The 23,874-nt window shown below is 37.9% G+C and overlaps 1 protein-coding gene across 10 annotated transcripts in view; it reads left to right on the top strand.

Annotated features, from left to right (window-relative positions):
- Positions 1–23,874, top strand: part of Nlgn1 (neuroligin 1) — an 861,540-nt gene that overhangs the window by 186,983 nt on the left and 650,683 nt on the right. For 6 of the 10 annotated variants that reach the window (XM_048814272.1, XM_048814274.1, XM_048814273.1 and 3 more), the window contains exons 2-3: positions 2–814; positions 1,258–1,317. In XM_048814272.1, the coding sequence (XP_048670229.1) occupies positions 322–814; positions 1,258–1,317 (553 nt within the window). In that variant the 5' untranslated portion in view covers positions 2–321. The remainder of the gene's footprint in view (position 1; positions 815–1,257; positions 1,318–23,874) is intronic. The other 4 variants (XM_015494255.2, XM_048814278.1, XM_048814277.1 and 1 more) reach the window with 1 other exon arrangement.

Below are 23,874 nucleotides of genomic sequence, written 5' to 3'. Positions count from 1 at the left end.
GGATATAGACCTGCAGCTAACTGGATTTGATTTATAAGAGGGAAATCTACAGTCAATGGCCACCCTCACCAAGTTGCTACTATGGAAAACAGAATGGTCAATAGGATATGGTCTGATAAATAGAGATGATTGAAGATGCTGCCTCAATACATGTGAAATCAATGGGAGATACTTGCTGCATGAAGAGTGTTCTGAACTTTTCCCGACCAGCTCACTTTTGAGGAATTGGAGGCATATAATACCATTATACAGTCCGTCTCCAGTGGATATAAATACATTTGCCTCACTGTAACCAGACAGCTAGACAACTAATGTGGGATCATGGCACGGCCCAGATGCATGTGGCCAGATTACGTTTGGAGAGCAGTGATGGCATGCTTGGTACACAGGGGATTGGGCGCCTCGTTGACTCTCTGTTTGTTGGGATGTTTAATTCAGGCTGCCCATGTGCTCTCACAAAAATTGGATGATGTGGACCCACTGGTGACAACCAACTTTGGCAAGATAAGAGGGATTAAGAAAGAACTCAATAATGAAATTTTGGGGCCTGTTATTCAGTTTCTTGGAGTTCCGTATGCAGCTCCACCAACAGGAGAACATCGTTTTCAGCCTCCAGAACCACCATCTCCCTGGTCAGATGTCAGGAATGCCACTCAGTTTGCTCCTGTGTGTCCCCAGAATATCATTGATGGCAGGTTGCCAGAAGTCATGCTTCCTGTGTGGTTTACCAATAACTTGGATGTGGTTTCTTCGTATGTACAAGACCAGAGTGAAGACTGCCTTTATTTAAACATATATGTCCCAACTGAGGATGGTGAGTTTTTGCAGGAAAAACAGGGAGATTTATATATGTAGATATATATTTTATTTCTATTCTAACAATATTACTTGATGTGTACTGGTAGTATGCATGGCTTTTCCTGTCGGCATGTAGACATATTTTACATGCTTGCATGCCGCTCTTTCTGTTTATGTGTGTCAGTATATCTGTTATTTTTTTTTCCTGTGCCTACTCATTTTCTTACCTCCACAGCACGTATATTTAGGTAGAAATGGGCTCCTAATTTCCATTTCCTACCAAATGACTTCTGAGAAGATGCATCAACATTTCCTCATTGCATGTGCAGGCTCAACAAATTGGGGATCTTTCGCACTCAGTAAATGCAGGAGCGTATTAAGATAGATAGTGGTGTTGCATGTTCCGGCGGTCTGTGATGGAGCGCCATGTTATTTTCTAGTCTTCTATTCATTTTTCAGTAAAAAGAATATCCAAGGAATGTGCCAGAAAACCCGGCAAGAAAATATGTAGAAAAGGAGGTATGTATAAAAGTGAAAATTAAAAAATGGGTAAAAAGCTTACCAAAGAAGAACAAGACACTCTCTTCTGTAAGGATGATCTGCTGATGCTGGGAAGTGAATGATTAGGTGATATTTGGAATTTGATGAAGTTCGGCAGGGAATAGGAAGATGGTTGAGGAGAGCTCCAGCTGAGTAAATAACATTGGCATAGCTCATTGATGATGCCTTATGTTGTAGTGCTGGTAGCATCGGCAAGAATTCAATCTCTGCTTTGAGTTTGCTTATGGGGAAGGAGATACTCAGGGTATTGTGTTGCCTGCAAGGAACACACCCAGTGCTCCCCACTACCTGATCAGTTTTGACTTCTGAATTCTTTCTAAAGAGATTCAGATCTGTGTTCCTCCTCAAATGCATCAGTTCAGTACAGAGTTTTATTTATGTATTTGTTTATTCTTAGCTCCTTTCTAACATCCTATGAACTTTCTCCTCATCAGGGTAAATTGACCATAATTGTGGGCAATTGGCATTATTAAGTAATATTTTTTTCCAAGAGCCTTTTCATTTGCAGTTAAAATTCCAAAAGGGAACGGGATTTTTATATTTAATATTGACTGTCTTCAAATTACTTTAACATTTTTATATTTATGTTAAACAATTTAAAACATAGAGAAGAACATGATTCAGAAGCTACAATCAAATCAACCTTCAAATCATCCTCTAGCCAGATTGAGCAAATGTAGACTCTGACAGCTGCAAGCTTGCATCTGAATGTAGCTGGTCCACACTCTGTTTTTATATAACATTCCGTAAATCACTCATAGGAGAGGAAGATTTTCTATGACAGTAAATCACCTAAGTGTTATTTTGACCTTATTCATAACTTTGTAGAATTTCCAATCTTCATACAGAAGTCATATTAATATTCTAGTGCTGCATATTCTCTCTCTCCCTCTATGCACTTCTAAACTCCGGGCTGGACCAAGTCAGATTTCATTACTGTATCCTTGTGGGGCAGGGAGGGTCTAAACTGTTCTGTTTTACTGGGATTGCATTATGTGAAAGACACTTCAAATGACAAAATTCTCAACTGGGATCAGAAGTATTTGCCTTAAATCGACATTTGTTTTGTTCTTGCTCTTGTTTCTTTGGTACTACTGGTAGAATGGAATTTAACTTCCATTTTTTAAAAATGATGCTATAATTTGGGTTAAAAGCACAGTACACTTATGAAGGTGGAAATGAAGGCAACAGGGGTGTTTTAAACAACTAAAAACAAGTCTTTTGTTTTTCCCCCAATGAAAATAACTGCAGTAATTTACATGCCTCTGATTAATGTACAATACTGCAGTAGTTATTATTATGCAGCTTATCAGGCATGTGTAATTAGCTAAGTGACTTTCACCTCCTATCACAAAGATGTTGATTCACAAAGTCATAAATAAAGATGCAATTGAAGAATGCATAAATAGAGCATAATACACAAAAATATGTATGATCAAGAAAAAGATAAGGGCATCAAAAGTTAAGCTAGTAAGTTAGAAAGTGACCTTTCCTCTCATACAACTTCAGAGAGAAAAGGATTTCTTAAAACTTCATTTTTCACTGTTCTTTGGATTTTTGGTTCCATCTGCTTTATAAGACAGTTGGCAAAGAGGTGTGTAGGCTATATTACTTATCTTGGCAGACTTTGAACCAATTTATAATTGGACTGGGGACAATATCTATAGATGCCTGCTTGACTCTTTATGGTTTACAGTCCAAAACTATTGTGTTTTTATATATTATTACTTGAACATTTTTTTTAAATTATTTTGCTTAGAATTTAATATATCCTTTTACTTTAAATAGGTTCTGGTCACTTATTTGCTCTTTGTATATTATCCAGATATGAAAAGCAAAGAATTTAAATATGTTTTTTCCATACAAATAGCATTTTTAAAATACATAATAACCAACTTCAGAGTTGGCTTTAGAGTAGCAGAAAGTTTTTCTGCCCAAATCTTTATTCTTTCTTCTCTACTATAGAGTGTCTATTTTGGTCACTTCCAGAAATCATTATTTTCCTGTTTCAAGAAATTATTAGTCATTTCATATCCATTTATGCATATGCTAATAAATACCATATATGGATTATTAGTTCCTCAGCAGAATTCCAGATGTTTATAAATGGTGGTTCAGGAACTGTGAGAGTAGTTGTGTTGTCCTTTTTCTTGAGGCCAGTAATTCTGGCTTGTTATTATTTACCTTTCTTTTTGTAAAGTATGTACAGTCATTTGCAAGAGGCAGATGGACCCCTATTCCTGTGCCAAGTACACTATAGTGTGTGCATCTGAATTCATTCAGAACTACTTCCTAATTGCCAATTATAACCCTTGTAGTATTCAGGAGAGTCAGCAATGAATGAGACAAACAAAAAGAATCCTCTTCCCATGGAACTTACATTCAAGTAATTTTTCAAAGAGCCATGCATTTTCTGCACTCTGATTTATACAAAAGGAAGAAAATATTCTCCTTCATTCAAGATACCATATTATAATTTTTAAATAGAGTTTTTATAATATTTTCCTGTGCATTTGAAGAAAAGAAACAGTTTTATCCATAGATTGCTTCTCATTCTAAAACAGGTCCCAGTTGCACATTTTAATCTATCTTTTTATATTTCCCATGATAGTTTTAGCCATATGTTAATTACCCTCTCGATATTTCTTCAGGGTTTTATCCTTGCAAAATTGAAAAGTAGAATGAATTTTTAGAATAAGATGTCTATCAACACTTGCACAAACAGGCGGATAGTATTATAGAAACTCAAATTTGGAAGGGGGAGATATTTGCCTTTATATCCTAGGTGTTTTGCATAATTTGTCCATTTAAGCATTACAACAACTTCGTGAGAAAAGTATATTAGTATGCATTTTACCAATAAGTAAATAGGTTCTGAGAAGCAGTTATTTCCACCCAGTTTCTACTGCTATTAAAGGTAGAGGTATATTCTTCTAATTCTTGCCCATGTTAGAAAAGGTTCCATTATGTTAAATTTACTCCTGTAGATAATCCTGTTGCAGAAGCATGGATCTCTTCACTCTTCTTTCTTCCTTTCTTCCTTTGCACATTCAAACACATCAAGAGTTCTTTTTATTCTGTCAGTTGACAGTATTTTAAACAGACAATTCACCTTAATTGAATTGGGCCAAGCCACGCTGAGTAACTGATTTCCAAAAGCATGAATGGTACCCATTTTAGTGAATGCTTTTAATGTACATATATTTTTATTACTCTCTGGGCTAAAATCCCCTAATAGTCCTTTTGGGCTGCTACCAAGGAGTAGCTTTAGCTGTCTAAGTTTCCCTTTGTTTCTCCAGGTTACTGTCTTGTGAGAGTTGCTGACAAACAGCAAGGTGGTCAAATACTTGGCAGTAAACATTAGAAAGAGGAACAGGGGACCCAGAGAATCAAAAACAAATTGATTGGCTCCTGGATACTTCAGAGTTGTGCAGCCTTGTATTCCTGCAGCACTTTGACTATTATTTGCATATATCTTCTGAAATGAATATAGACTTCTCATTTCCATAGTCATGAGACTTTAACCCACTCTTTCATTTACCCCAATTTTTATTATTCAGAAACTTGGAATGTTTATAGATGCTGTGGTGTAATTCAGCACTTCTTAAGCATTTTGTTCTTGATTTTCAGGATTATTTTAACCTCTTAACCATCTTTACTTGAGGTGACACTGAATTTGCTCAGGATATTTCCCACAAATTTAGGAGTTATTTGGTTGTTTGTTTAACACAAGGACTTATTTTTCCCTAATTAATGTGTGTAAAAATGACTAATATCACTGTCAAGGTGTTCAGGCTTTTTAAAGGGGGTTATATTCCAGAATCCTCTTCTTTCTGGCTCATACATTTCTAACTAATTTATTTATTCATTTAACAAATATTTACTGGGTGCTTACTCTGTACTAATTATTACTCTAGGCCTAAGAGATAAATCACTGAACAAAAGAGGAAAAAAAAATCCCTGTCTTCCTGAAGCTTATAGCCTAGTGTGTAAAGACAGATTATAAACAATAAACACAATAAACAACTAAATTGAAAAGGTTCAATAAGGGTAAGAATAACAGAGTATGGAGGAAAGAGAATGCCTATGTGGAGGGTGAATGTAATTTTAAGTAATGTGGTCAGGGTAGTCCTTTTTGGAGGAAAGAAATGAAGGAAATGAGGTAGATATCTGGGGACAGAGCAAAACTGAGAACTAGTGGAAGGCTATTAGTGTGTCATTCTGTCTTGCACATTTAAAGAACAATTAGGAGTCTATCATATCTGGAAAAGGGATGGGGAGAGAAAGAGAACAAGATTCAGAATGTTCCGATTTAAAAAGAGACTGGCCAGTGTATTGATAGTAGGTCATGGGAGAACATGGAGAAATGGGGAAAACGGGAGAAGGGGGTTGTATTCCAGCAAGATCTGATCATGGTCCAGGCCCAAACCAGGGTATGATGATGAAAGTCGTAAATTCTCCACATATTTTGAATATCATATTTCTTGATCAACTTGATGCAGGCTCTGAAAGAATTCTAGATTTTTTTTAATAAGTGGAAGAATACACTTACCATCAATTAGGATGGAAAAGGAATATAAAATGATTTATGAACTAGTTCAGTGGAAAGGTGGTAAGTTTAGTTTTGGACATGTTAAATTTGAGATGATATTCAGACACTCCAGTGAATATATCAAGAAACCAGTGTCCTGAAGCAACTTTGTGCTACCAAGTTCAGGAAAGGTCTAGGCAGAGATATGAATTTGGAAGTAGCTGTGATAGAGAAGATAAAGATTTTAAAGTCATGAGGTTGAATGGGAATAAATGTGTGTATGTGTGTGTGTGTGTATGCGCACGCGCGCACACACACACACACACACACACACACACATATATATATATATATATGTATATATATATATATATATATATATATATATATATGAATATATGCATATTTTCAGAGGTTTCAGCCATGTTTGGCCCAGTTTGGGCCAGTTATAAAGGAGTGCATCATGTTCACCTTATGGTATCTTGGAAATGAAAGAAGGGAAGGAGCTGGGACCCAGTATTCCCTTTAGTGGCATACACCAATCATCTGACTTTCTTCCACCAACACCTCCTACCAGCCGGCAACTCATCCTTTAGCATAGAGTCCTTTGAGGCACATTTAAGATTCAAACTGTAGCAGGAAGTAGACCTAGATCTTTGTTGGCCTGGAAGTGAAGTGAAGAAAATGAATCAGAGCAGATGTGGTGATCCACTTTATGCAATTGAACTGGGGAGTGATGTGGGTCTTACACACTGGAGTAGGCCTAAGAGAGCATGGAAGACACTTTGGAGCCGCTGCACAGAAATAATTAGTTTAAGGAGTTTTGTTCTACAAGAGAGCAGGAAAAAATGAGGGAGGAAGACAACAAAGTTTGTTTTCATTTCTGTAGGTTAAGATGGACGAAGTTAAGAAATATTTGTGTGGAGTAGGAAAAAATTAAAATATAGAATAAAAAAATAAAATACAGGATAAAGATGGCAGAACTTCTGGAAAAATATCCTTGTATATATGAGAAAGATGGGATTCAGTACAAAATTGGGGTTTGGGATTAAAAAGAACACGGGAACATACTTTACATTAACATGTTGCTAGGCACAGTATATGAATACATGGATAGAAGTGGTAGTGTGATTCTATTCTCATCTGTTTCTTTTGTTATTCTTTAATATATAATATTAAGGGGAAAGGTGCTAGAATTCATTAACATTGGTGAGCTCTTACTATATTCTAGGCATTTGGCCATATTAATTTATTTAAAATCATAACAATCCTGTGAGATTCTTATCCTCACTTTATAGATGGAGAGATGGAGGACCAAAGAAGTTAAATATCTTGCTCAGATATTCATAAAGTTTTGGCCAACTAACTACACATATATTTTTAGGGGATTACTTTATAATGGAGGAATTAAAATAAAACAAAAACAGAACAACAGAAACAACCCCAATCCTGTTTATTTGGGATTGCAGATAAAATAGAAATCAGTGGCCAACTTGTTAGTAGAAAAATCACCCCATACTGAAATAGTTGTAAAATCTGGTTCACTTGGGCTTTGAAGATGAATGGGAAACCAAAGATTTGACTTCAAATTTGAATTTGAAGTAGCTATGGATGGATTTGGTTTAGTTTTCTGCACATTGCACAACTTAAGTTGGAACTCTGAAAGGAAGTAGATCTAAAGGGTTGTAAAGTTTTACAAGAACAACATCAATTGTTCCATTGTTTATTGACAGGCAGAGAGAGTTTCTTGAATCAGATGATTAAAAGAACATTATAGGTGTCCAACTCAATTTTTCCAGAAATAGATACTTTCTTCTTATAGAAACTAGGGTTGACATTGAAAACATTTAAGACTTAGGCCACCAGAAAAAAGAGTTATATTACAAAATAAATCCTTTGTAGAAACTAGTCTTTCTTATATCTTGTGCAATATTGTTCCCTTACATATTGTCTTCATAGAGAATATTATAAGCTTAATAATAATGATTCAGTCTTAGCTTTAACTGACTTCTATGGTACTTACTAAAAAAGTTCATTGATAATTTTATGGACTTTTATAAATTTCTCCTATGGATACATTTTACTTTTTTCCCTGATGGTGGTATATTATGAAGTAGTTTTGGACATGACTAACTTCAAAAACTCTGCTGATAACAACCACACAAACTCTTTCTGGATTAGGACATTCTTAAATTCTGGATTAGATGTGGAAGCATGATTTCTAACAATAAATCTTATTTTTTGTTTAATTAATTTTTTGTTGTTTTTTATATTTATTTAAAAAAATTATATGACAGTAGAGTATATTTTGAAATACTACACGTACATAGAATAAGTAAAACTTGTTCCACTTAGGATCCTATTATTGTGGTTGTACATGATGAGGAGTTATACTGGTGGTGTATTCATATATGTGGATAGGAAAGATATGTTCAATTCATTCTATTGTCTTTTCGGTTCCCATCCCCCCACCTTTCCTTCATTCCCCTTTGTCTAGTTTGATGAACTTCTAATCTTCCCCTACCTTGTTGTGCGTTAGCATCTACATATCAGAAAGAACATTTTGTCTTTGGATTTTGGGGGACTCGCTTATTTCACTTAACATGATATTCTCCAGTTCCATCCATTTACTGGAAAATGTCATAATTTCATCCTTCTTTATGGCTGAATAATATACCATTGTGTGTTTGTGTGTGTGTATATATATATATATATTTTTTTTTCTTTATCCATTCATCTGTTGTAGGGCACCTAGGTTGGTTCAATAGCTCGGCTATTGTGAATTGAGCTGCTATAAACATTGAAGTAGCTGCGTCACTGTAGTATTCTGATCTTAAGTCCTTTAGGTGTAGACAGAGGAGTGGATAACTGGGTCAAATGATGTTTCCTTTCAAGTTTTCTGAGGACTGTCCATACTGCTTTCCAGAGTGCTTGCACCCATTTGCAGTCCCACCAGCAATGTATAAGTGAACCTTTTTCCCCACAACCTCACCAGCATTTACTGTTGCTTATATTCTTGGTACTTGCCGTTCTGGCTGGGGTGAGATGGACTATCAGAATAGAGTTTTGATTCACATTTCTCTAATTGCTGGAGATGCTGGACTTTTATTTCACCATTTGTGTTTCTTCCTCTGTCTGAAGTGCTGGTGATAAAGATTTTCTCCCATTCTGTAAGCTCTCTGTTCATGTTCTTGATTGTTTCCTTTTTTGTGAAAAAGCTTCTTAGTTTGATACCATCCCATTTATTGATTCTTTATTTTACTTCTTGTGCTTTAGAGTCTTATTGAGGAAGTCGGTTCCTAAGCTGATTTGTTTTTAACTGATACATAAAGAGATAAAATTGCACATGGAGTAATGCAGTGTTTTGATGGATATGTACATTATGATGTAGTATTTAAATCAGGTTATACTTATCTGTTTCCACAAACACTATCATTTCTTTATGGTTAAAACATTCATATTACTTTCTTCTAGCTTTTTGAAATATTTAATACATAATTGTTTATATGTAGTCACAGTTCTGTTCAATAATAACACACCAGAACCTCTTGCCCCTAACTATAACTTAGTGCCCATTGATCCACCTCTCCCCATCTCTCCCTTGTCCCGCATCCTCTTGTAACCAACCATTCTACTCTTTACTTCTTAAGCTCAGCTTTGTTAGGTACCATGTAGTATGACTGAGCTCCTATGGTGCTTGTCTTCCTGGGCCAGGCTCATCTTCACATAGCCCTTCATAAGTGAACAGGATACATAATGGAAGACTTCCTGCATTAGTTGCCCAGGGTCGCCATAACTAACTGTGTGGCATAAAACAACAGACTTATTCTCTCCCAGTTATTTAGCTGAGATATCTGTAAAGGAGCATTCTGGAGGCTCTGATGGATCATCTCCCTGCCTCTTCCAGCCTCTGATGATTGACAGCAGAACTTGGTGTCTGTTCACTTATAATTGCACCATTCCAATTTCTGCTTCTATAGTCACATGTCTTTCTTCTCTGTGTGTGTCCCTGTGTCTTGCATTTTCACATGGTCTTCTTATAAGGATGTTAATCATTAGATTTAGGTACTACCCAAATTCAGTAAGAATTCACCCTAATTGCATTTGTAAAACATCTATATTAATTTGTCACTGGGTTGGTTGGCTGGGTTGCCATTACAAAGTCCATAACCTGCATAGCTTAACAGAATTTTTTTGCTTTACAATTTTGGAAGTTACAATCTGTATTACCTTCTAATGGATATGGAGAAAAATAATTTTAGGTGTCCCTTCTTGACTCACAGATGGCTATCTTTGATACCACCGGTTATCGGTGACAAGTTCTGCTTCCTCACATGTTGAAGTTTGAACATTAGAGAAGCATGCCAAGACAAGCATATAATGCAGGGTTTATTATTTTTTATTGATTTAAAAAAAAATAAATGACATCAGAATGCATTACAATTTATATTACACATATAGAGCACAATTTTTCATATCTCTGGTTTTATACAAAGTATATTCACACCAATTCATGTCTTCATACATGTACTGTGGATAATGATGACCATCACATTCTACCATTATTGCTAACCCCCTGCCCCCTCCCTCTCCTTCCCACCCCTCTACACTATCTAGAGTTCCTCTATTCCTTCCATGCTCCCCCTTCCTACCCCAATCAACCTAGATGTCCTTCAGTAGATGAATGGATAAAAAAATGTGGCATATGTACACAATGGAATATTACTCAGCAATAAAAGAGAATAAAATCATGGCATTTGCAGGTAAATGGATGGAGTTAGAGAAGATAATGCTAAGTGAAGTTAGCCAATCCCCAAAAAACAAATGCCAAATGTTTTCTCCCATATAAGCAGGATTTATTTAAAAAGGGGTAACATAGACTTCTCCCAGGAGGGAGAAGGGGGCCATAGCTGGTATCCTGATATCCCAAGAAGCAGATGTTCTGCACTTTTTATATGTTCTAGGTTTCCTTTGTTCTCCTTCTTCTGCTTATCTTTCTCCCTCCTGCATAGGTGACTAGGCCCAGAATGCTCATTGGGATGGCCAAAAGGTGAGAAACAGGTGGGCTAAGGGGGAAGGGCAGGATAGTGTAGCCCAGGATGCATTAATTAACAACTTTACAGCTCCCTGCAGGGAGGGGCAACTCCTGAGACAGATTACCTTAGCAACAGGTTGGAGCTGGGGCAGGTTCTGGATAAGGGTGGAGGAAGGGCTCAGAAGGAATTAACACTTCAGTCCCTCAGGGGACAGTCTCCAACTTGCCAGACTCACTCAAAATTGGCCTCCTTGAATCACCTGACTCGATTTATCTATCTATACTGACTGCCTGTCTAATTCTGGTTTCTTCTTCTCCTTTTATCTCTTCATGTGGCATTCATAGGTCTGTGTTCAAATTATTGCTCTCCCGCCTTTTAAAAAATAAAGACACCAGGTATATTGAATTAGAACCCAATTCATCTTGACTCTGTAATGCCTCCTCTTGACTAATTACATCACAACAACACTATTTCCAAATAAGGGCACATTCTAAAATATTTGTATGGACTAGAACACACAAATTTAGGGAAAACAAAGAATAAACAGGATGTTATCAAACTAAAAATCTTCTTCACAGCAGAGGAAACATTCAAGAACATGAACACAGAGCAGAATTTTCATGTTCTGAGGATCAAAATGGGCTTAAATTCTTAAGACACCAAGGACACTTTGGCTTTTTACTGTAGCTCCATAACTATCTCAAAATTGTGCAATCATTGTGCCTATTTTTAAAGGTTAAAACATTATTGCTTATTAAGATTTGATAGCTTGTCCAAGTTTGGTGTGCTGAGGCTCCTGTTCAAATCAAAATCAAATTTTGTGTGATATCCATCTTCACCACAATGTTCCTTCTGACAAACATGGATTCTCTCTGCTCTCCAAGATTTTAAAAATTTCTTTCTAAGTACTTTTCCATCAAGATAAGATTAGTCCAATATATTTTTAAATACTCAAGAATTGAATCTGTGTAGACAAAATGATTCACATTTTTTTTTACATTTTTTGAATTTTAAACATTTTATCCAGATGGTTGCTTACATGCAAAGTTGTTTTCAGTCAAAATTAAGATCTTATCCATGTAAAACTGATGTAGCATTAATTTTCAATTCTGTTTCATTTATCAAAATTAGGTCATTTTGACAAAGTTCTTTTTAAAATGATTTTTAATCTAAGAGCTACTTGTTTCTTTACTGTAATCCTATTCATTCAGTATCTAGGTAACAAGATCATTAGAGAAATATGATGAATAATTTTCATTAAAGCCTATAAAATGTTGCAAAAATCAGATTTAAACAATGACAAAAAATAATCTAAATAGAAAAGGATCTGGAGTCATTGTAACAGTAATTACAATTTTCAAAAGTAGAAAATCTAATGAGGCAACTATGTCTGTAGTTGTCTACACTCCACTTTACTCTTCCTCCCTTTACTTTGAGGCAAAGGTCATCTGAATAGTTACCCCCAAAGGGAAATGTAATAGCCTCTCCTAGTCTTGGAAGGATGCCCCAGACATCTTCCATTTATTTTATTTTTTCTTCTCACAATAGAGTTCCTGTTCCATTCTCCCCAGAACCTTCTGGACTCCTTCTTTAGAACCTTCTGTCCCAGTTCATCCAAGTGGGAAGTGTTACGGTTTAGATACCCAGTTCCCCCCAAATTGCGTGTGTCAAACAGTGAGAGGATTTTCAGAGGTGAAATGATTGAGTTATGAAAGCCTTAACCTTATCAGTGGATGAATCCATTGATATGGTACTAACTGTGGGCAGGTAGGATGTGACTGCAGAGGTGCATCTAGGGTTTTCATATTTTGTCCCAGGAGACTGGAGCTCTCTCTCTGTTTCCTGAGGAGCTTTCCTCCTCCACATCCTCCTGCCCTGCCTGATGTTCTGTCTCACCTCAGGCTCAGAGCAATCGTGTAGCCCTCTGTGGACTGAATCCCTGAGTGCCAAAGAACTGTTCCTCCTCTAAAATTGTTCTTTTGGGGCGTTTGGGTCACAGTGCTGAAGAATCTCACTAAAACAGGAAGTAAAAGGAAGAGGAGGGAATAGGGGCATAAGTATGAAAAGCAAAGGGGTGACACTGGGACAAAAGTGTAACTCCGCCAAATTGCAGTAGTAAGTTGCTCCAGGGAAAGGAAGAGGGAACACTGGGGAATTATAAGAACAACATATGTATGCTTTGTAATTTGGACTCTAGACCTCCCCGGAGCAGCTATGTCCTTGTGGGGCATATCTGTGAACAGTAATGCCCATAGCTAGCCCTGATGTCCTTTGCTCCTAAGTTCCCACCTCAGCTCACCATCATTCCTCCAGTGAGCAGTCAGGCTTCTCTCAACACTTCCATCAAGAAGAATTGGTATCTTTCTGTGACACGCTAATTTGCAATCCAAGCAGATTCTAAAGCGTTTGGGCTACTCTAAACTAGGCAGCCAAGCAGACTGTGAGTGCCTCTCTTAACTTACTGGCCTCCCCATCATCACATGGCCCAGATTCCCATGTACTGGGCACCACCTGGACAATTCAGCTCCTCTGTGTACATATAGATGGAGGCTCCACTTATAATAGAAGGATTCCTTTTCTCCTTTTTTGAAAAGTAGGGCAAAGGGGATTCTGTTGCTTTACTTTTTTTTTTCTTTAAGTAGGGAATTAACTTTGCTTCAGTGAAAATTAAAATATAAATAAATTTGGATTCTGAGGATAAATTTTATTCTATAATGATCACATTCAATGTTTTGTATTACAAGTGACTCTGAAAGAGTAGGGATGATATATATATCTGTGTGTATATATATATAATATGTGATTATCTATATAATCATATTATGTATATAATTTTCCCCCGTTTGTCTTTTATGAAGACCTTTGGCTGCCTGTACAGTTTAGCAGAGAGCGTTCTCAGAGGAAAACATGAAACCCTGTGGAATGTTTACCTACTGGGGCCTCAGGTTGTCATTAAGTAGAATCTTGAACAATCACAAGCATGATTTTTCTTTCTTCATAGATTATTGTTCTTTTTGGTGTCACTTGTGCTTTGCTCTGCCTTGTGTTCTGACAGCACTACCTCAGCTTTCATAGCCTAGTGTTTCCCCCTCTGTCTCTCAGCCAGAGAGATTCCTGCAGGCAGAGCACCCTGCCTGTTCACTAGAGGCTCAGCTGGGCAGCCATGTCCTTTGTCCTCAGGGAGGATACAGCTCCATGACACCCTGCCAGTAACAAGAAACAAGACGTTTGGGTTGAGGTCCTTGTCACAATTACCAAGTAAAGGTGAGCTTAATATGTATTAAAACCTCAAAGCCAAAGAATAGCTGCTCCTGTTAAAAAAAAAAAAAATGGTAATGATGCTGATATTTGGCACTGTGTTCTCTATAATAAAGCATTTAATTAAATCTTTAAATGTGTATGGAGCACGAAATATGCACATCAGAATAAAACACATCAGGCATAACCAAAACTATAATTATATCAGTCTTGTTGCCTGAGCCCACCTTAGTTGCTCTGCCAAGAAGCAGTGGTTTAAAACTTTGTATCCATCTGGTTTTTTGGTTTTTGTTTTTTGGTTTTTTTTTTTTTTTTTTTTAGAAAAGCCTATACCATACCTGCATAAATTTCTTTAAAGCTCAGAAATGCTTTGGCTACTGATGCAGAAGCTGCTGAATTACTGATTACAGGCTGTTGCTTCCAGAGGTAAATTAACAGCTACCACTCAGGGTTCTTCTCTCCTTTTGTGCAAAGCCCTGGGCAGACCCCAAAGATACTGAGATGAAAAAAAGCTTTCAAGAGCTAACCTCAGGAGAGCTCACTAACTCCTAGAGGAGACACGCACACAAAAAGCAAAAATCAATGTGTAAGAGCCCCGAGGAAGGGAGGCAGGGCAGGGTGGAGGGGCATCATAGGAGTCTTTGATTTAGAAATGTCTTTAATATAGAAGGTTGTCCCCAACATGAGCACTGATGGATGAATACTCTGGTGTCTCCATGCCTTCAAGGCTAGAAGATGCTGTGTGACCATTTTCCTGAGTAACTCCAGTTTGAAATATTTTTGAGCACAAGTTTTGCTTGAGTATAGGCATGTATATGTGTAAATCTCCCCCCAATACACTTCTTTCTCTCCAGATATCAGTTGCTTCCTCTTACCACTCTAACTTTATCCAGCATTAGAAACACTACTTGCCCACTTCTGAGATGCAGATCTGATCTGCCATGAGTTAGAAAATGTCACATACACACTTGATAAAAGTCAACACTGCAATAGGCTCAACATGAGAGTCTCCATGGTGAATATCCCATGATAGCTTAAGTCTATAGACTTTACTCAGAGGTAACATTTTAAGTGTTATGTTCTGAATAACTGAGGTTGCTAAAGAGATAGACATTAAACAAATGGGGCTGTTACTCCTCAGGAAGCTCTATAGGACATTCGTGAGGGAACATCTCAGAGAGATGGCAAAGGCATTGCTTATCCTGTCACTCAGGACACCTGCAGATACTGTCTTCCCCCTTGGTACATCCTTTCTTTTTTATCCATTTCCTTACTCTAACCTACAGCTTTTCCTGTTTGTTGCCATGGCCATTATAACAAAATCAATCATATCATCCTTTTCTTAATTCCTTTAAGGATTCCCTGTTGCTGTTAGAATAGATATAAAACTTACCAGACCTTACAAGACTCTACATGATGACTCCCGTCCCATCTTTGGGCTCCCCTTCCATATATATATATATTTTTTTTTTTCCTCTTCCCTCTACATTCCATCTTTGCTAATCTTTTGATTTTGATTACTGGAATAGCCCAAACTCTTTCCTACCCCAGAACTTTTGCACTTACCATTCATCTTTAATGTACAATACCTACCTCTTTTCATGTCTGGCTTATAGTCTTGGCAAAGTACTTTCTTGTGAAAATAGCCTTGTCTGACCACCCTATGAAGGCAACTTCACCCTCTTCCTTCTGTTAGTTTTTCACATTTCCTTCATCATATTTTTACCTTTCTATAAAATCATCATGTTCACTTATTTGCTTAGATGTTTACTCTCTGTCTACCCAAGAACATTTCTCTTGTTCAGTGATAAATTGCCAGCACTCACAAGGGATTCAACAAATACTCATTGAAAACCCAAACAGCCTTAAGAAGCAATGCACTTTGTTGGAAAGAGCCTTCATCTTCCACAACCTGCATTTATTTGAGTAACACAGCACCTGCTATCATTCCTCACCACACAGAGTCAACGCTGTTTCTTTCAGCTATGCAATCACCATTTGTTTATGGCAGAGTGCCCCCAAAATGAAGAAAATTCCAAATCCAACATCAGAGTCCTTAACTAAGAAATAACAGTGTTCAATGGCTCGCTGTCTGACAGATATAACCTGGACGCTGTCGCAGGGGCCCTTGAGGCCAAGTGGCTGCCAACAGCCGAGGCTCTTGGCTCTCTGCCTATGCATGTTACTGCCAGCCTTATTGCCTCCATGCTGAATTTATATTTTAATACAGGATGCCAACAATGCATTTGTGTAATAGAAGCACTAAGAATGAATTTCCTTTTCCAGGTCAGAAGCTTCATTTTCCTTTCCAACCTTCTATTTTAATTTCCTTTTCCTCTTACTCTATACCAGTTTCCCTCTCCTGACAAATATATCTTCTCTTCTAATTATTTTCTTTACTTTCTCATTGTTCTACCATCTACCACTGTGATGGGACTTCTCTCCACTATTTCATCTGAGGCATTCTCTTTGAGATTGTGGAAAAGGCAGAGTCTGAATACTGTGCTAGGTGGATTGATTGAAGGGGCTTTCTATATGCCATGTTATAGCCCCTCTAATGGTCTGGGCTGGAGATCTCATTCCTGATCATTCTTTCAGTCCATCTTTGACTTGTCGATGTGTGAGTGTTATGTTGTCCTGATATTCTTTTATTAGATATTAACTACAAGATTTTCTAGGGAAAACCACAAATTACTTTATAAAATAGAGCAAACCAGAGATTGAGACTTTATTGCATGCATAGCACAAAGGGAGAGTTTTAAAACATGGTTAGTGCCTAGAAAATGTTGATTTGGGGCACAGCAGATAGTGGGCTGCTTGGATCTCTGAGATAAATGGATAGACTAGTGGATTTTCTTATAAATAGAGACCAAATTCTGGACACTTACAGTTGGAGAGTTGTGATGAGAACATCATTGACTTCAAACCACCTGATAATAGGTGCAAGAGATAAATCTGTCAATAAAATAAACTAGATAAGTGTCTCCGAATACATGTGGAACTGATAGAGAATAGGGTGTTAGAATTCTGGCAGAGCTGGCTTCATGGCCCAGTGAGCCATGCAGGCAAACCAATACCTGAGCTTGGAATGGCTCCATACTTGGTTAAACAGTATACTGTCATCACCTTGAAACTATTAATCAGTTTTGAACAAAGGGTCCTATGCGTATTTATTTTACAATGGGCCCTTCAAATTATGTAGCCAAACCTGCTTCCTGGTTTTGTGGGCAGTTTCTCCTGTTGCACAATGGTACATGCTCATGTAATTCTGAGAGGTGGTGGAATGGAAACCCTACCCTGTGCCTGTTGAATCATTACATTGAAACTTTAAGCTAAAACACTATGACCATTATGGTTCCCTTGATATCTAAGGAGGAACAATAAAAAACAGACAGATTGTAACTTGGAGGAAACAAACAAACAAACAAAATCTGTTCTCCTCTCATTCTTCTTGTTTAAAATGCATTTGCTCATTCTATGATCAAACTGTATCTAATAAGTCCCACAGTTTTAAAGGTTTTATGTATTGTTTAATTCTCACCAGACACCTATGAAATAGTGACAATGAGGATCACCTCCTTATGGAAAAGAGATGTGAGGCACTGGTAGGTTAAGTTTCCACGGCTAGGAAGTGACAGAACCTCGATGCAAAGCCAGGCTGCCAGCTCCATTGACTGTGCTCTTAGCCACTGAGTGTAACAAGCATTAGTGAAGTTTGTTTTGTTGCCCAAGAGAGAGAATGGACAGTTGTCTTGGATGGGAACTGATGAGAAAAGGTCGTCCCGGTAATCATGATTGGAATGGACTGTGAGGCAAGGGGAAGTGGCCCATCCACTGAGGAAGAGGATGCCTGGGAGGAGTGGAAGAGAGCTCCACTAGGAAGAGAGTAGGACGTGATCAGAGGTACAGTGAGAGATGAGTCTGGTGCTCCAGGCAGCATCCAGATCTTGGCATGTGAGGATGTGGCATTTTTCCCTAAGCACAGGTAGGTCATTGAAGGACTTAAGTACAGCTTGATGTGATCAGATGCATACTGTAGAATGTTTTCTCTGATTCAGTGCAAAGAATCCAAGGAGAATGAACCTCTGTAGAGACTAGTTACAAGCCAACCATGGGCATGTAATGAGGGCTTCACTAGGGAAGTAGTTGTGAGATGCAAAGGAAAAAATGAAAAATGAGATGTTTCTTGGAAGCATGGTAGGGCTGGGGACTGATTGGTTGCTGGAGAGGCCTGAGGAAGGGATGTAACCTCAGAGGCCTCCAAGATGTCTCACTGCCTGTTACTATCCTTTTGACCTGCTGCTCTTACTTCCTTTCATGTGCCTCTGTGACCTGGCTTCACTGGAGCAGGAAGGATAGCACAGTGACTGAGTTGGGGTAAGAGAAAATTAAACTGGAGAAAAGCAGAGGTCTCAAAAGCAGAGGAGAAAAAAAGGGAGAGATGACCCCAGAAAGCAAACCAAAGGGCAGATTGGAATACTAAAGAATTTTTAAATAACCCATAAGCTGGCTATAAGACAAATGCCTAAAAATACTATCATATGTATGGATTTATTTTACTGAGTAATTAAAAAAAAAGAACTTGAGAGAGAGAGAGAGAGAGAGAGAGAGAGGTATGTCAGAATAGGACAGAGGCACACCAGTGAAAGGTGGAAACAAGATGGAGGAAGGAATTGTGACTCTACCTACCCTTGACTGGACACGCTAGAAAATGAGGAGAAAGAAACACATAGGCAGCAAACTGCAAACTGTCAACGGGAAAGAAAGCAAAATCGGTTAGCCAAATGAAGATTGCTAAGAGGAACAGACAGGTACATAATTTATGTAGATTTGTATTAATGACTAGACAAATAAGCATAATTTTTCAGAACACGAGTAACTCATAGAATATATATTGATTGAATTCAACATGCATTTTTTTTTTTTTTTTAACATTTACCATGTGGCAGGCTTCTTGCTACAAATCCAGGCTGTACAGGTTAGTGACACATAGACATTCAAGTACTGCACTCAGATACTTAAAATCTAATTTAAAGGCAGGTTATAAATAGTCAATGGGCTGGAGATGTGGCTCAATCGGTAGTGCCCTCGCCTGGCATGCGTGCGGCCCAGGTTCGATTCTCAGCACCACATACAAACAAAGATGTTGTGTCCTCCAAAAAATAAATAAATAAATTCTCTCTCTCTCTCTCTCTCTCTCTCTCTCTCAAAAAAAAAAAAAAAGCTGTTTAAAAATAAATAAATAAATAAATAGTCAAATATGTGTACTATAAGACCAGGAAAGATATCCGGGTGGAAGAATCGCTATAAATCTCCATACAAATTCAGTTACTCAATAGGTTAGGGGCACATCAGGGAGTTTTCTTAAAGAAATAATATTTTGGATTAACTTTGAAGGACGGGTAGACATTCAACAATCAGAGATGTAGGACCTTTGTCCTGCAAAAGGAAGGCATTGCAGTTAGAAAGTTCTGGAGTCAAGTGTCCAGTTGGTTAGGTCACAGAAAATATGGAATTATTCAAAGCCTTCGAAATTAAAAGATGAGGAATTTTACTGTCAAAGTATGCATTCATGATTTTGGTGCAAGGGGATAAAAAGAAGAATGGTTTCAGCACAGAGCAGCCAGGAAGTGGGAAGGGTGGAGAATAGATTATAGGAAAGGAGCCTGGCTGAGAAGTCATGGTCCTCTGGTTATATGAAAAGTGACTGACAGTCGCAAAGAAAAGATGATAGATTTGAGACACATTTTAAAGCAGAACTGGAAAGTGGCTGTCTAAGGGAGTAAATGGCGAGGGAAGAGGCAGTGGCAAGGTCGACAACAGATTGGAGCCAGTGTGGCTGGGAGGAAGACGATGCTGTTCATAAATCATATTTCCAAATCTATTCCAGGGGTAGATGAGTATATGAAATTTTCAGCAAAATTGATTATGTGAATGAATTTACCAACCTAACATGATGATCCCAGAAAAAGAAAGTCTACTTTTGATGTGGACACAAATAAAATATTAACCTCACCACTGAGAAGAAATGCTGTGAAAAACCCTACACAGCTTTTTTCACCAAGGAAAAGAAAAAGAGGTGATGTATCTTCTGCACTGAGATTTCGTTTTACTGTCATTTCTGAGCTGTGCGTAGCTCTAGGTTTGCAAAAGCAGAATGAATAGGAGACGTAATACTTCTCTCTTAAAAGGCCCCCCTCTGCCATGGCTGTAAGAGCATAATTCTCAGTGACAAGCCGGATTGAGGAACACACACAAGGACAATTGCACAGACCCAGCCTGTTTTTCTGGCTCTTTAACTGCTCCCATCAGGTGCTGGGTTTATTTGCATGGAAGCAGAAAGGACCCAAAGAACTCAAAAGCAAGGAAGCCACATGCCTTGCTGTGAGAAGTACAGATGGGACTGGGGAAGCTTCTTCTTGAGACTCATACACTGAGATCATTAAAACCACAGAAACCTCAGAGAAAGACTGAAAACACAGAATGTGGGACATGAAGTAGAAAATTTTCTAAAGCAATGGCAGGAATATCTGGAAAGAGCAAAGCATAATACAACACCCAAATTGCTTTTTGATGCTGACCTGCTGGAAGAATAGAACTATTTCAGGGGGAAAAAAAGGAGGGGGGGGGATCAAACCCATTTATAGATTTTTAGGAAAATGAATTTAAGTTCACATTTTTCAGGTAATCGGGCAGATATGCTGGGGCTGCATTGGAGAAGTGATTTTATTTTACTCTATACAATCTAAAGGGACAGGGACCTCTTAAAAGACATTTAGCATTGTCAAGAATTATCATTGAAGCACAAATTGTGGAAAGATATCAATACATTTTCATAATATGATTCAACAAGGAAAATCATTTATTGTCTTGGCATTTCTGTAAAAGAGGAAAGAAACCAAAGTTACTAACTGACCCAATTAGTAAACACATCAAGTTGCCATATTTCCTGCCCGCAAACAGATGCTGGCCTTAGGGAGGGTGCACACTGCCTTCCAGATCATTGAGCAATTGACTTCTTCAGTGCACTAATTATGTAGAAAGAGTTAACAGAGCTTCTAAATGCATTCCATACCCCAAGGGAGTGTTGAGTCCCAGGGAATCCTGTCTGAATGCAAAACTGGGCTGAGAGTATTCCTGAAATGATAATCACCAGTATCCTCTTTCTATTCCATCACCATTATGTAGCAACATATGATGTTTTTTTCCTCAGTCCATTTTGTACCATGTTATGGTTTAGATATGAAGTGTTCCCCTTGTGTAGGACAATGCAAGAATTTTCAGAGATGAAATGACTAGATTATGAGAGCAATCACCTAATAAGTGGATTAATCTGTCAATATGGTTTAACTGGGTGGCCACTGTAGGTGGGTAAGGTGTAGACAGAGGAAGGGGTTTCCTGGGGATGTGCTTTGGGGCATATATTTTGTCCCTGTTGAGCAGAGCTCTCTTTTTGCTTTCTGATTGTCGCATCCTGAGCTGTTTTCCTCTGCATATCCCTCCACCGTGATACTCTGCCTCACTTTAGGCTAAAAGAGCTATGGAGTTAGCTGGCCATGGATTGAAGCTCTGAAACAGTGAGCCAAAATAATCTTTTCCTTCTCTAAATTGTTCTTGTCAGGTCTTTTGGTCACAGTGATGCAAAAACTGATGAAAACATGTCCATGTTGGTGGCCTGACTCTAAGAGGACTTCCACATACACCTTATTGAAAGTTCACCTTAGTGAAAGTCAAGTCATTCTTGTGTGCTCTGTCTTTAAAACTCTCTGGCGTGCAATTGGATTCCAGCAGCAATAGAGATCACTGACTGTGTCCCAAGGTGCTGCAGTCCGGCTACAGCAAACTAACCAGGGGATGACGAGGAACTTGTATAGATTGATACAGCAGGAGTGGGAGCCATTTATTGTAGGACAGGAGGGGTATATATACATTACACACAGCTTATCTTAATTAACATAAACTAGATACAGCAGTCAACCAATAAGGAATCTCCACACTTAATGGCTCACTGGCGCCACCTCACAAACCACTCCCTCTGGCAAAATGCCAGGCGCCATCTTGACTTGTTTACAGACCCTAACACCAAGGTAGCTCAGTCTGAAGTATGTTAGGAAAGTACATATTTGATACAATTATAAGGCACTCTGGTAATTTTCATGAAAGAAGAACAAATATATTCTTGGAGAGTTAAAAGGAATGAGAGGTGATATCCAATTTGTGAATATGTTTTGGGTAAGGTTACAATGATCACTCATAAAATGCTAGAACTAAAGGTGATAGTGAATGATATAGACATTTGACAGGTAGATATAGAAGGAATGATAGTGTGTAACAAGCAACAGAATAGAATAGGTGAATAAAAGCATGGAGGTGAGGGAGAATGAGGACTATGGCTACTACACGGCTGGAGTTGGGCTGGGAAGTAGATAATGAGTACCAGTATGGAAAGATTGATTGGGATACATTGTAAAGGGCTTTGAATGCCAGGGTGAGGATTTTACATTTAATTTGGTAGGCAAAGGGGAACTACCAGATGTTTGTGCATGAGAGTGACATGATTAAAACTGTTTTAGGAAGATTAATTTGGCAGTTGTCTTTACATAGATTGATGTTGCAAGAGGCTGGGGCTTGGAAAAAAATGTTAGGCTTTTGCAATTGTGTCATCTTACAAGAAGTTGATCAGTAATTTAAAAAATCTTATAAATATTTAAAATTTCTTGCAGTCTTATTGAATACCTATTTCAAAGGCTCCAAAGGGTTGGCAATAGAAAAGCATTATTAGCTTTTTAATGAAAAAAAAGAAGAACCTACACTCAGTTCGGATGGTGTTCTCTCAGAAAGGGGCGAGGACTTCTGGGCTTCAGCCAACAGAACAGTTATGGAAAGATCTATGGATTCATGACTACCTGCTCTAGTTCTGTTGTTGAGTTGCTGTGCATCTTTGAGCAAGTCGTGTTACCCTCTAGACCCGTTTTCACTTATGTGAATTGACAGTTTCAGCTACCTGAACTCCAGAACAATGGCAGATTTCACATTTTGATGTTCTTTAAAGGAACAAAGGGAATTGAAATAGTAACAGGGTTAGTATCAATCTGCATTTTTCTCTGCCTATTTCATAGAACTGCCCAGAATTCTAGTGAGGAGGATGGGTTTAGAGACTTCATGCATAGATTTAATGTAGCATGAGCTTGTTTCATTTCTTGTAACAGTTTAAATGCCAGCTTTAATGTTTTCTTGTCATGCTACCGTTGCTGTTTTCTCCTTTCCTAAGATGCTAAACATTTGCAGATGTCTGCTTCTTCGCCCTACAATGAATTAAGGAGACATTTTCTTCTTTATATTTAAGAAGACGTAGAGCACCAATTTAAATAAATTATCTATGGTATAATCTTGCTATATCTTAGTTTTAACTGTCCAAGAATAATTTAAATCATCTAGTTATACTGTGTAGTGGTTAAAAAACATAAATGTAAGACAGCAACCACATGCAGAAAGAACAAGCAGAAACTATTTCAATTAATGTACTTAATTCTAGTAGAGTTTTAGACAACCAAGGACAGTATTTGCCAGACTCAGTTTTCATTCATGATTATCTTTTTTTTTTCAATTGGAAGATGGTAAGATGTATAATTCTCTTTTATGTTTTCTCCATTCTCTCTCTCTCTCTCTCTCTCTCTCTCTCTCTCTCTA

The sequence above is a fragment of the Marmota marmota genome, unplaced genomic scaffold (assembly GCF_001458135.2).
Source record: "Marmota marmota marmota unplaced genomic scaffold, marMar, whole genome shotgun sequence".
Taxonomy (NCBI): domain Eukaryota; kingdom Metazoa; phylum Chordata; class Mammalia; order Rodentia; family Sciuridae; genus Marmota; species Marmota marmota.
Note: the sequence above shows the minus strand (reverse complement) of the source record. Positions and strands in the feature narration are given on the sequence as shown.